This window comes from Oryzias melastigma, linkage group LG13 (genome assembly GCF_002922805.2).
Source record: "Oryzias melastigma strain HK-1 linkage group LG13, ASM292280v2, whole genome shotgun sequence".
In the NCBI taxonomy this organism is placed as follows: domain Eukaryota; kingdom Metazoa; phylum Chordata; class Actinopteri; order Beloniformes; family Adrianichthyidae; genus Oryzias; species Oryzias melastigma.
The window spans coordinates 15431758-15445795 of NC_050524.1; the positions used below are offsets into that span (position 1 = coordinate 15431758).

General features: G+C 40.2%; 1 protein-coding gene across 4 annotated transcripts in view; it reads left to right on the forward strand.

Moving 5' to 3' along the window:
• sipa1l3 (signal-induced proliferation-associated 1 like 3) overlaps positions 1–14015 on the forward strand; it is a 58626-nt gene extending 44611 nt beyond the window's left edge. For 3 of the 4 annotated variants that reach the window (XM_024276784.2, XM_024276783.2, XM_036214774.1), the window contains 11 exons: positions 1288–1533; positions 3425–3607; positions 4007–4131; positions 5250–5365; positions 5455–5900; positions 6512–6703; positions 8386–8548; positions 8624–9023; positions 9318–9444; positions 10137–10218; positions 10311–14015. In XM_024276784.2, the coding sequence (XP_024132552.1) occupies positions 1288–1533; positions 3425–3607; positions 4007–4131; positions 5250–5365; positions 5455–5900; positions 6512–6703; positions 8386–8548; positions 8624–9023; positions 9318–9444; positions 10137–10218; positions 10311–10505 (2275 nt within the window). In that variant the 3' untranslated portion in view covers positions 10506–14015. The remainder of the gene's footprint in view (positions 1–1287; positions 1534–3424; positions 3608–4006; positions 4132–5249; positions 5366–5454; positions 5901–6511; positions 6704–8385; positions 8549–8623; positions 9024–9317; positions 9445–10136; positions 10219–10310) is intronic. The other variant, XM_024276786.2, reaches the window with a different exon arrangement.
• Positions 14016–14038: the final 23 nt, after the last annotated feature.

Genomic DNA, 14038 nt, shown 5'->3' on the forward strand with positions numbered 1-14038 from the left:
ACCATATGTATTGCGATACACACATCATGATACGATATTAATCCCGATATATATATTTCAAGACAGTACCAGACAACATTTCAGTATTTTTTTTAAATTATGAAATAAGAATTATCTGAATGTTAATGAATTTTTCACAAAAGTAAAATTGTAAGCTAAATGTTATTTAACGATCAGAATATTAATCTCTGCAACTGTATCTCATAAACAAGATGCTTTTACCCGAGCAAATTCATGGTGCTTTTCTTTTCTTTTGGTAATTTAAGAAACATTTAAGTGGAGAACAAAAATATGACTGAACTACATGTTTGTTTTTAAGCAACAATTAAATATCACCTTGGCAGTATTTTAAATCAATACAAGTATCACCAACTAAAGTATCGCGATAATTCACCAAATCGATATTTTCTTACACGCCTACTTAAAACTAATATATCCTCAACACTTAAAGTGGCTTTTTAAAAATATTTACAACATGTCTTTGTAAATATTGTCTGATGTAATAAAAATTGACATTCTGAAATATTAAGAATTAATGTAATTAGTTGTTTTAGTAAAATAATTAGACAGTGTTTCAGATCTTTAAAAAAAAAAGAAAAATCAAGATCCATTATAATCATCTTTTTTCCATCTTTTGGGAGTTCTTTTCATCCCTCCAAATTTCTCCCTCCATCAGCACACTCGTCTCCTTTTTTCTCTCCTTTTGTCTCATCTTAAGCCACACTGTCTGCATATTTGATGCCTCTTTTAATAGGCTGGTGAATGTAACCATGATGCCGTTCATCATGCTGGAGGAGGAAATTATTCTGAGGAACATGGAGTGGGACCAACAGATCCTTGCTCCGGCAGTGCTCGCTCTCAAGAATTAGCATTAGATGTTTGAGATAAGACGACTGGGGTCCTGAGCGCTGGAACTGCACAAAGTATCTGCTGTGTAAACAAAGACTCTTGAAGAGATTAGGTGGTCTCTTTCTGTCAAGAATCCACATGCACACCAATATGTTTGACCCTGGTCTCTCTGTGGGTAAGACGGAGTCTTGATGTGCCAATAATCAGTCTCCTTTCCCCTCTTTCCCCCCCTGTGGGCCCTAGGGGAGCTCATTAGTGAGTTCATATCTGCTGTGCATTCAAGCATCCACGGAGAACAAATGCATGGACCGCTCACAAATTTATTTGGCTTTTTTTATACTTCCCACAGACCCGGATTACGGTTGTATTTCTGGTTGTTTAGGTGTGAAACTCCTCCTGCAGCTTTGTCGTGAACGGCGTTCGCTCCTCTCTCTGCAGGGGCTGCACGGAGGAGCACGAGATGAAGACTATGGAGCAGAAGCCTGAGCCTGAGCCTCTGCCAGCAGGGTACCGGCCCTCTCCACGCCAAACGTGGCGGTGGGAAAGCTCTCCGGTACCCGCAGGGCTCCACAGCACTCCCAACCCACAGCGGTGGGCCCCCGTGGGGCCTCCACCTCTGCAGCGGCCACCCAAAGCCCTGCTGCCGGTTCCCTACAGAGAGCCTCAACACCTCCCCTCTAAAAGGTACGCTCGACTTCAGGGGAAACGTCAATAATACATTCGATCTTCTCTTGAAATAACAAACCTTAGATTGTACAGAGTTCTCTCATTTATCTCGGGGGTTATATTTTAAAAATAAAAAGAATTATAGATGGTTTAAGGCTGTAAAACTCCTCACTACACACTTTTCTCAGACGCACATGAACATTTTCACTCTCTTCTTTAAACTCTCAAAGTTCAAACCTTCATTAAATAAAGTGAGTCCAGTATTATAAAATGAAAACCAAGATCTGCCTCGAATGAAGATTTTTGTGGATTTGGAGAGCTGCTGGTATCTGCATGAGATTGATTGACAGGGTCTTCAACCAATCAGGACACAGAACAGGGTGTCCTGTTTAAAATATACAGTATATATATACAAGTAAAAAATAGATAAGTAGAAGCATGTAACATCAGCAAAACAGACTGTGAAAGGAGAACTGCAATATACAATATAGTGAGAGAACACTATACAAGACTTAGTTCATGTAATACATGAAAGCTTTTTTATAGTAAAGAAAAATGAAAATTTACAAAAAAAAAGGATAAATGTGGCTTTATTTACTCTAGAATCAATCAGCAATTTGGGGGTAAAGACACAGTGAAGAGTCCTGATCATTAAAGTCCCGTATTAGAGCAACACAAAATCAGATGTGCAAGTGCTTACACATTTATGAAAAAGTTTGTGTTGTATTAGACTAATTTATGAATTCCTGATGATAAATGTTGGGACTTACTTACTTAATTAATTCTATCAACTTTTCTTTTTAAAAGAAAGTTTGATCTGAATAAGAAATGATCTAGTTCTAAAAACAGACAGTTGTTTTGCAGAGTTTTTAAAGCAGTACATTTACATACAAAACATGAGATTAGGATGGATAAAAGTTTGATCATTTCCATTGGTGTGAATATTCATTCCTCAACTATAGATGTTCTGTAAATTCCTGATAAGTCCTCAACTATCCTGAACAAACATTGCACACAGAATAACTGACGCTACTATGTAATAAACTGAAAACATTTGGAGTTTTAATTTACAGAAACTAAAAGTTTAGAGAATTTATGTTTTAAACTTCTAGAAATTATTTTATTATTTTACTTTAGAAACTTATCAATAGTTGGTTTTATTTTAGTTTGTCAAGACTTAGCGCTCGATTACGTTTTTTTGGCCAATTAATTAATTTTAATCTAACCCAATAATTACTTTGCAAAGCCTCATTTTGAGTTATTTTCATTTAAATTTGGGACATTGTTGTGCAGGAAAAGAGCAAAATACAATTTAAAAAAAGTGGCTTTATGAAGTTTTCATAATAGAACAAACTTCCTATCTTTAGTTTTATAACACCAAGTGATCTATTTTTCCATCTCCATTATTAAAAACACCAGCAACACTTTTCTAAGCAATCCAAAAAATATTAACCACAAACAACGTTTAAATTCTATAAAACAGAGCTTATTGTACAGTTTACTTTCCCATGCAATCAATTCATTAATTTATGATAACGATAGTAGTTGTGGCATTGTTTTGGGTTAATTCTGTTATTAACTACAAAGTTGCACATTGATGACATCACAGCTGCGTACAGCGACACTGAGAGCGATGCAAGACCTACTTTCAGCGGAGTTCAAATAAAATGTTTATGCGAGTAAAAAGTTGGATCCTTGTTTTTATATTTGAGAACATGACAATAGTTATAGATTAAAAATGTGATTAATGCAATTAAAAAAATGTCTGTAATTAATTATTTGGGATTAATGTGATAATTTGACACCACTAACTATATGTGCCCTTTAGTCTTTAACTGCTACACACAATCCCTAGAGATGAAGTCAAACATGAGTTTATATTGTGTTCATGCTCCTCTGTACACTGCAGGCCCGTGAGTTACCCAGAGAACCACTACATCCTGTCCCCTGCCGGCGCCGACAGAATGCTGCCCTACAGAAACCCCTCAGCCAGTTTCTCCTCGCCCCCCTCAGGCCTGGTCGGCCTCTCTGCTCTCGGGCCTCCCGGAATCACGCCGGGCCCATTTGTGCGCTACAAACCTTCACCTGACAGGTGTGCATGGAGTCGTGACTAATCCTGCACGTGTTACTTATAGCCGTCTTGTGATCTGTAGTCAGATTGTGTTAGTATGAAGGCTAGATAGCAGTCAGAAATGTATGAACATGCTGTCCCCCCCTCAAAGGAAGGCTCTGTTGTGTGGGAGGCTCTTCAGCAAAGTGCGGAGGCTGATAACATCTCACCCAACCAGAGAAACGTGTTTTATTCAACCGCAGCCAGGATGCAAAGCAGGAGCCTCAAATCTCCTCCTGTTGTTCCATTAAAGCTCTTCTTTGTTGGAGGCGTATTTAAAGACATTTATCAGAGTGTTACTCTCAATCCTTTCTGCTGACATTTTAAAAAAATGGGTTCACTTATTTTATGTTTTTTTTTTCTCTCATGTGATAACTCCAGATTTGGAGCAGTACATCGCCCCCTGCTGTCTTATGAGCCTCACCTCACTGTGGACATCATTTCTAGTGGAGAGTCTTCCTCGGGTTTCACCAGCCAGGACAGCACAATGGAGCGCAACAAAATCGGTACATTTTCCCGAACCTGGAGATTTCAAGAAGTTCATGGACTCTTTAGAGTGACTATAAAACTCAGCAGTGGGTGTTTTAAGTTCCTATGAGGCACCGATGTGCTTCAGCTTCCTCTATTGTATTCCGTCTCTCTATCCTGCAGCCTCGTTCTCCTAAAACCCCACAGTATATTAGTGGACTAAAACAGAAAAATTATGGTTTTGGCACTAAAATATTTGACACATAAACAGAGATTTTTGCAAGAGTTGACCACAAACAAGTTTAAAACTAGAAGATTAAAATCCAAGAAACTCCACTTCACTCCAGTCCTCACTGTTCAAACTTGTATGCATACAATCAGAGATGTTTGCAGTAAAAGGAGTTATGAGAATATAGATTTATGTTTATGTGAGCTGATCATGCAGGTGATGCTGAGCCCAGCAACTTCAATTCTGCTGGTTGATTAAGAGACATTTTTTGGGAAAGGATTAGAGATGTAACAATTCTTTTTAACAACAATTTAGTTCACATCATAATTTGTGGTTGACCATAAGATTCATAGTTTATATTGGGTCGTTTTGAACAATCTGATTCACTGACATTAAAATCTATCTTAAGACATCTTTGGCCAAAATTCAACCCGTGTGACTCAGACATAAATACCTGGTACTGGAGAGTTCATGTGAAGTTTTCCAGATCCCTTGGATTTCTAGCTAAATAAATTAAATATGTCCACTAGTAAACAAGAATTGATGACAAATCCATTCACGTTTTAGTTTCATAAAGTTCAGTTAACTGTTGCTTTAATTATCAATTTCTCAATATATGAGATAAAATCATTGTATTTAAGTTTCTAATGATTTTGTAACGGCCATTGACCAATTTTATAAGTTGATTCATTGTTACACCCCTAGAAATAATACCTCTCTGATAGAGGAAGAGGATGTTTTATTGGTCAGACTTCTCCGATTGGTGTCTATGTTCAGTCAGCACGGGAAGGATGACTGAATGTAAAGTCATGCTGTGTGGGGGGAGGTCAATGTTTCAAACGTGCCATAAGAATTTAATCCTCTTTGCCAAGCATGAACGTTCAGTGTAATTTGATTTAATCCCATGTGTGCGTGTTTTCGGACTAGAACCCCTCTGGCACGTCCCAACATCCTCGTCTCGAGGGCCAGGTGGTGGAGGGGGGCAGAGGAGGCTCACCCGACAGGATGTCCCGGGGAAAGACTCTCCAAACAGACACTTGAAGGTCAGCCTTGTCATCAGCCCGCCTCGTTTGTTCATCTGTCGCCTCACCCTCCTTGTTGAGTCTGTGCGTCGTCCTCTCGCGCTCTGCAGGGGGAGTCTCAGTACTCCAGCCACTCCAGCAGCAACACTCTGTCCAGCAACGCCTCCAGCAGCCACAGCGACGAGCGCTGGTTCGAAGGAGGAGCCGGTGGAGACAGGGGGAGCGGAGGTTGCCTCGTGGACCCGGCGGATCCGGACCCGAACCCTCTCAACAAGGGGGGCTCCAATGACAGCGGCATCGACGCGTCCTTGCACTACAAGAACACTCACCAGGGGAATATGTCCAGCAGCCACTTCCACAAGGCTCTGCTCGGCCCCGCCGCCTACAACAGCATCCACGAGCTGAACGTGGGGAGGAGCAACGGGGGAGAGGAAGCAAAGAGACGGGAACCCTCGCCGTTCTTACCCACTACGGCCAATCAGAACAAAGACTACCGAACCAAGACATTCCCGCCTCCAGGCTCCAGCGCAGAAAAAATGGAAGCCTTCAAACCCAGGTAAGAGGTCGAATGTTCAGGCTTATCTTAACGAGTGAGTTTAAAACCCAAAGTTGGTGCTGCTTTTGTAAATTTTATTTGTTTTTCGGGAAAGTTTTGCAGTTTTGGATTCCACAAACCCACAGATAGCAGCTTGAGTTTGTCAGAGGTCTTTGGAGAAAGCAGCACTTTATTTCCCCTTCAGATAACTTTGATCTTCCATTAAAAAAAAAGGTATTTTTAAGGGTTCAGAAAGGATATTAGCCAAATCCTTGTGAAACATTAGATAGTCATTAAACCGGTGCTTGGAGTCAGACACGCTACTCCCACCCCCACATCATAAATGTCTGCCGGCTTCCCACACACCAGCATGAGCAGGCTTTAACCAATCTGTGTGGGATTAAAACAATCTGTGTTTAAACCCCAAATGTCATCAACTCTGCAACTGCACTTTGAGCCAGCGAAAATCTATACATGTCCAACTCAGGGACAGATCTGATGCTGCTTTGGAACAAAGTAATCATTTAAAGTTCTTTAGATGTAGAAGTTGTTGGTTCACTAACAGTGATGGTGGAGGTAGTTTTTGTGTTGCTGATGTCTGGGATTTCCCTCGTACCGCTTTGTTCTTGTAGGGCCTACACACCGCAGGGTTACAAGACCCCTACGGCGGAGAAAGCACGACCGGTCCGGGCCTCCACAACGACACCCACCTCTGCTCAAATGAACTCCTCCTCTTTATCCAGCTCTGCTCCCAAGTCCTCGTCTGGACGGAGCAAACCAGCCGCCCGACAGACGGAGGACACCGGCTCTGACAACAGCAGGAAGTAAGACTACAGTCAAATATCCCAAAATAAAATTGTCCTAAATGGAAGTTTTTTTTGCAAAGTCGGCATGTGGCGGCAATTGTAATCAGGAGGTGGCAGTCACATTTTTACACGTCCTGCAGTGGCTGCAGAGGAAAAAGTAAAAACTTTACAGTGGCCTGACGGTTTTTCTCTAAAAGTTGACATTGGTCAGTGGCCGCCCGGGCACATTTTAAGGTCGCGCGGTAGCAGTCCAATATAGATGGGGGTGGTGGCCACAAGGCGGATTGACAGCTCTGAGTGGACGATGTGTAAATGTCTTTAGACGGCGGCCATCCATATAAAGTAGGGATGTATATCTGCAAGAGTCTGGCAATACAATACGTTTTTTCAAAGCGACGAAGACCAGATGCCTTACTGATGACATCAAGTGTAGGCGTATGAGGTGGCTGGGGCATGTCCTTCGCATGGAGCCTAATCGCACCGCCAAAGTAGCCCTAAGGTGGACGCCTCCAGGAAAGAGAAAACCTGGGAGACCCAGAACAACATGGCGCCGCACAATAACATCAGAACTTGCGGAAAATCAGCTCACCCTAGGAGAAGCACAACACAGGGCTAGGGATAAGCTGTGGTGGAAGCAGTTTGTAGCGGCCTTATGTCCCACTGGGGACGAAGAGAAATGATGATGATTACTACCTAAACCCATGACCGCTAGCTGGCAGCATAGCACACTGAGCCTGTTTGAAGAGTCCTACACCAACAAACTCGCTTCCAACATTTAGTAATGTTGGAAATAGACAGTCTATCACACTTTTAGAACCTTATTGGCTAAGTCATTCATTTTTTTTTAATACTAAAAATTATTTCGTTGTGAAAATCAGACAATGCTTACTGTTCCCTTTGAGAACATATATTTATTAATTTATAGAAAAAAAGAAAAGCACTATGAATCTGTAGGTAAAAGCAACTTGTATATGAGAAACAGTTGCAGTGCTTAATGTTGTGATCATTAAATAAAATACATTTTACCATTTTATTCACATGAAAGGTGCATTAATATTCAAGTTTTTTTTTCTAAGTCATACTCTTTAAAAAAAAAAAGAAAAATTGGTCTGGTACAGTCTTGGGATATATTGTGATATGCATCGGATCGAGAGACGTGGATCGTGATACATATCATCAGACTCTAGTCAATGCATACCCCTAATACGTATTGCAATACACATGTCATGATACGATACGCATCGTGATTTATTCCAAAATAATACCAGACAATATTTCAGTATTTTTTTATTATGAATTTAGAATTATCTGAATATTAATAGATTTTTCACAAAAGTAAAATAGATGTTATTCAATGGTCAGGACATTAAGCACTGCAGCTGTATCTCATAAACAAGTTGCTATTACTCTAGCAAATTCATGGTGCTTTTCTTTTGGCAATTTAGGAAATACTTAAGTGGAAAACAAAAGTAAGACTGAACTACATGTTTTCTTATAAACAATAATTAAATATTTTCAATCGCGGTTGACACTGAGAAGCTGAGATCACCTATGACTTATGGATGTACCAAGTGTGATCACATTATTAGCATTTCTCATTTAGAGAAAAATAAAACATTAACACAATGTCAATAAAAAATATAAAAGTTTCCATGTGGCCTAACGAAAAAATCCTTTTTTCTTTTTTTTCGTCATGTCAGGCAGATCGATACAAATTCAAAAAATGTTTTCGGACAGCCACGGCTCAGAGCGTCACTGAGGGATCTGCGCTCTCCTAGACGGACATACAAAAGCACCATAGAGGACGATCTAAAGAAGCTGATCATCATGGACAACCCCGGAGAGTCACCAGCACGAGACCCGGTGAGCAGCGCTTTTATCTTCAGACTGCAGGCGGAGGAAACACTGCTCTGACTCGTGTGACTTTTCCTCCCGTAGTCTCCCCGGCGCACCTTGCAGCGCACGTTTTCAGACGAGTCGCTATGCAGCGGGCGCAGGGACGCCAGCTTCGCCTGCTCCGAAGACCAGAGCACCCCCACCGACGTGCTGTTCACCTGCACGCTGCCCACTCGCAAACACGGCGTCTCCTCCAACCACTTTCAGGGCAAAAAGAGTGAGTCTCAGAGCCAGCATTGCAACTTGTCGTCTCACGTTTGTCCGAATACTGAAGCGGCTCTTCCTCCCTCAGTGCCTCTCTCAGCATCAGAGTTGTCCCTGACAGAAATGAGGGATAAACTCCCCCCCTTGAGGAGGCTCGATCCCGGGTTGATGCCCCTCCCTGACACTGCTTGTGGACTTGAGTGGTCCAGTCTAGTCAATGCTGCTAAAGCCTACGAAGGTGAGGATTAGAGTTTATTATAGTCTGTTTTTTCTTTATATATCCGTAACACTAGACTCATGGGAAAGAAATGGAGGTTCCTCTGCAGCTCAGTTTCCCAACTTCTTTTCTGGGTCTCTGCAGTCCCTGGAGTTATCTGCTCACAAAGCAGAACCCACAAGAGAAAAACACTTGATCTGTGGCCGACCTGCTCCTACCCGAGCACGCTCTTTGTGTCTTATACCCAGAGGAACGCTACAGTAAAATGACTCTTTCATGCAGCCTGTAAAACATGTCAATCTGTCCTCTCTGCAGCACAAAGAGCCGTTTCCCTCTTTTCGCTGGTCGAGCCACAAGTTGTGAGTCCAGAGACGAGGCCGGTCGCCAGCCCAGTCCAGTTTCAGACTCCTCAGACGCCGCGGACCACCCCAACCTTCAGCAGGTCAATCTTCTACACAGTTTAAAACCCAAGCTAACTGATTTAACTGGGAAGAAGCTGAGATATCTTTCCTTTGCTGTCACTACTGACACCTAGTGGTAGATTGGTGAAGTTGCAAAACTTCTTAAAGACCCACTCCAATGAAAACTAGGTTATTGTAGCATTGTAGCGTTTCTCTCACAATTGAGAACATATGTAAAGAATTTAAGATTAAGACTGTAATTCTTTATTCAACATGTGGTGAATTAGGAGCAGTTAAAACAATTCTATTTTAAAATATCTGAAATGTGGTTCATTCTGTTCCACTTACAGACAAATGGATCCATTATAGTCTTCTTTTTCCTTGCTTGAGCTGGCATCTGGCTCAAAACTGTACGGCTGGATAGCTCCAATATTTTTGCGCCATTTTTGTTGCCTGCTGTGATGCACGCTGGTTTTTCACAGAGACTTCTGGGAAATTTTCAGGGCACAAGGTTTTGAAATTGTAGATTCAAACACAGCTACAAAATAATAGTAAACACCCCATAAACTGCACTGAGTAGTGAGTATTAAGAGAATTAGGAAAAGTTATTATTAACCTCCTAACATGAGACACCTGGAGAGTGAAACAGGTTTTCAGTTGCTGTGTTTTCTGCCGTTTAGAGTATTTGGTTATTTAATGAAGTTAAATGAACTTGTACCACTTGTGTGTGCAGCGATGAAGTATCCAACGACTTGTCAGGGCGATTAAACCAGCTGGAAGTGATGCTGAAACAGCTGAACAATGATCTGGAGAAGGTAAACATTCATTTTTTAACTTTAAAAGACAAATGTGTTCAAATAATTAAGGAGAGGTAATAAACATTCGTATGGTTCTCCTTTCTCACCAGGAGAAGCAGGATAAAGTCGTTCTGCTTGCAGAGATGGCTAACCTGAGGGAAAATAACCAGCGCTTACAAGAGGAGAGCCAGTCTGCCAGCGAGCAGCTGCGCAAGTTCAACATGCTTTTTACCAACATCAGCAGGACAGGAAGTGATCAGGAGGCTTCCTGTGTAACGCCCGAGAGCCGCTCACAGAGGGAGTGAAGGTTCACGCTGCCAGACTCGGGCTGAAGAGGGGAGACCCAGTGGGACAAAAATATGCTTTTTAGTTCCCATGATTACTTGCACTCACAGGGCCAGCAGAGAACACATTGATGTCAAGTCTTTTCGCTTCCAGTGGACTGCCTTAAACCAGAGACGAGGATTTTTTTTATTGCAGCGCCAGAACGTCTCAGCAGAGATCTCTTTTACTTCATTAACTGAAGACGTCTCATGAACTTGTAATATAAAAAAATAAGTGTGCTACTATGCGGGAGGAGTGAACAAGAGGAGATCCTGACTGTTTTAAAGAAAAAACTACATCACCTGGAGAGGCCTAATACTGTTCCTGCAGCGAATCAGCCAAAAAAGAAGAGGAAAAAACACAGACTTCATCTCCCAGAATGCACTAAAAAAGAAAAAAAAAACTCTGCAGATGTGGGGCTGTAGAGCGAAGCTTGTGTGGTACAATTCTGTATGAGTGTTCTTACATTGAAATGAACTCCAGCTTTGTACTGAAGAGGTGAGACAGTGCAAAGCTCAGCAGAAAGATGGCATCAAAGGAAGATGCATTTCATTATTTTGGTGTGAGTGGCTGTGTTAGCGTTTGAGTGAGGAGTGTGTGGAGTAAGGCAGAAACACAAACCCATTTACTGTATTGGAGCTGCAGTCACTGATCAGACTGATGACTAAAAGCTCAGAGATTTGATCATATCATCCATTCCACTGTAGGTTTTTGGTCCCAGTGTTGATGATGATGTCATCACCCAGAATCCAAGTGTTCTGGAATATAATTGTACCTCCAGATGTTAAAGCAAAAGTACAGAGCCCTGGACGTGACGTTATAAGTTATTCTCTCAAATTAGCATTTTGTGGCCACACATTAGCATGTTATTTGTATTTTGTGCACACAGGTTAGCATTTTGTGCAAAGAAGTTACAATCTCGTTCACACAAGTTACCACCTATTGGATATTAGTGTTTTGTTCACAGAAATGAGCATTTTGTGTGCACAAGTTAGCATTTTGGGTACACAATTTAACGTCTCATGTGCCAAAACTAGTATCTAGTGTGCACAAGTTAGCGTTCTGTGCTCTCAAGTCTCCCTTTTCAGAAGTTAGTGTTTTGTGTGCACAAATTTTATATTTTGAATGCACAAGTTAGCTTATTGTGTATGCGAGTTAGCATTTTGTGTGCAAATTAGTATCTTGTGCACACAAGTTAGCATTTTGTTCACACATATTTGTATTTGTGTGCAAAAGTTAGCATTTTTTGCACGCAAGTTAGCATTTTGCGCACTGAAGTTACTATCTTGTGCACTCAAGTAAGCTTTCTGTGCTCACAAATTAACAATTTGTGTGCAAAATTTGTATATTTTGTGTGCACAAAATGCTAACTTATACACACAGAATCCTCGCTTGTCCACACAGAATGCTAACGTATCCACACAGAATGCTAACGTATCCACACAGAATGCTAACTTGTCCACACAAAATGCTAACTTGTCCACACAAAATGCTAACTTGTGTGCACAAAATGCTAACTTATACACACAAAATGCTAACTTGTGTGCACAAAATGCTAACTTGAGGTCAACATTTTTTTTTCAATCTCCCGTCCACGGCTGTGTACGAATGAGGCAACAGTGTTGACATTTTGAGAATTTGCACATTGGAAAGTTTCATCTACAATTATCCTTTAAATATTGCATAATTATAATAATTTTACTGAGAAAGTTAATTAGAACATTTTTACTTGACTAAGCTTTTGCAAGAAGCAGAAATCATGTTAAATTGAGGGTTACAGTCAGAGCAACACTAACTCAAGTGTTTACCCTTTTATTTGTTTACATATTGAAAATAGTTCTATTTAAAGCATTTAAATCTTATACTATCACGCTGGTGGTTAAATCTACTCGAGTCTTAAATCTTCAGATAAATACAAAAAACATTTATAGTTGAACCTGCCAAGTAATATTTCCATTTTTTGTGGCGGAAACATGAGTAATTTTCTTTTTGTGAATTTTGTAGGAATAATCGGAAGTAGTTTCTAAACGCTGTTGCCGTATTAGGAGGAAAGACAAAGAACAGCTAGTTAGCTGTTTGGCTTAACAAAGTATTTTGTCAATATTAAACCAATCCAGACGGTAAAACCACCGTCGAATTCAGTAAAGCTCCTCCGTTAAATGTTTCAGTTAAGGTATGAAACCAGCTTCAATGCTCTATTAAAATTATATGAAATGACAGGAGTGTAATTCTCAAAATGTCAAACGGTAAACAAAACTGGGACCACTAACTTCTCCTACAGGATGCATTTACTGCACAGTAAACTCAGTGAACGGTGAGGATCAATACCAGAACCTATGTGAGTGTGTGTGTGTAGGATGAACCCAAACACTATTTATACAGCTATCTTACTCAATATTGTTTAGTGGGTTTTACTACAGAAACAAAAGTGTATGTATTTTGGATGCTGGTACTTCCTGGACGTCACTTCTCTTCAGTGGCTAAGATATATATATATATATTTGTAACACAATCATTCATCTCTTCAGTTCTCCACTGTTTTATAAGCTGTTTGATTGCAATTGTCCATCCTGCTCAGGTCCCTCAAGATGCTGTTATTGACACAACTAAACAGTGAACAAAGAGAATGAAGCAGTAAAGACAATTTTTTTACGATTTTTGCAAAGTTGCTGCTTCAAAGTTGCTTTTATTTACCAAAACCAGAAGTACCTTAGTTTGATAATCTTTAATTCCCCATTTAGGTCAAACTTCTTCAAATAATTCTCTTTTGTTCCATTAACAGAGCAAATGCTGTGAACATTTCTTTTTTCTCTCACAAACAGTTCCCTTTACTCACACTAGAGGGCGCACACTTCTTTTTTTTTTTGTATTGCATATTAAAACTGGACTGTTGTTTCCACTTATACACCACTAATCTGCAGGTTTTGCTTTATAGATGTGCTAATATTCTTGCGCTAACAACGATCATCTCCTCAACAAAAACGTTTTTCCATCGTGACCACCTGTAGGTCCCTCCACCCTCAGCTCCACAGGTGCAGCTGTGATTCTACGTCTTATTCTGTTGGTGTTCCTCTGTAAAAGGGTGCGGTGTCCTTTTTATATAAATCATTTATGTATAATTTTAAGCTATTTAAACTGTACAACACATTGAACAAATCAGTAAGGAGTTATCAGTCATACTGTATTTCTGTTTTTTTTTTATTTTAAATGTCAACTATTTTTTATAATTTATTTTTTGACACAGTCACTGTTGCAAACAGTAGTGAAGACATGAGGGTACTGTGTTTTATATGCTGTTTTACCTCTGATCCATGTACAAACTGTATTCCTACTCGTTTTCTCTGCCTCAAACTGCTTGTGGTTGGGCCAGACGAAGTAAAAGATGAAACATTTTCAGTTCTCTGGGTTGTAATAACATGTACATTTTAAAGTGTAAATTGTGTTTTCATTATTTTTTAAGAAAAAAATATTAAACAATTTAATGAATTGTGTGCCTTTGATCTAAAATATAAAA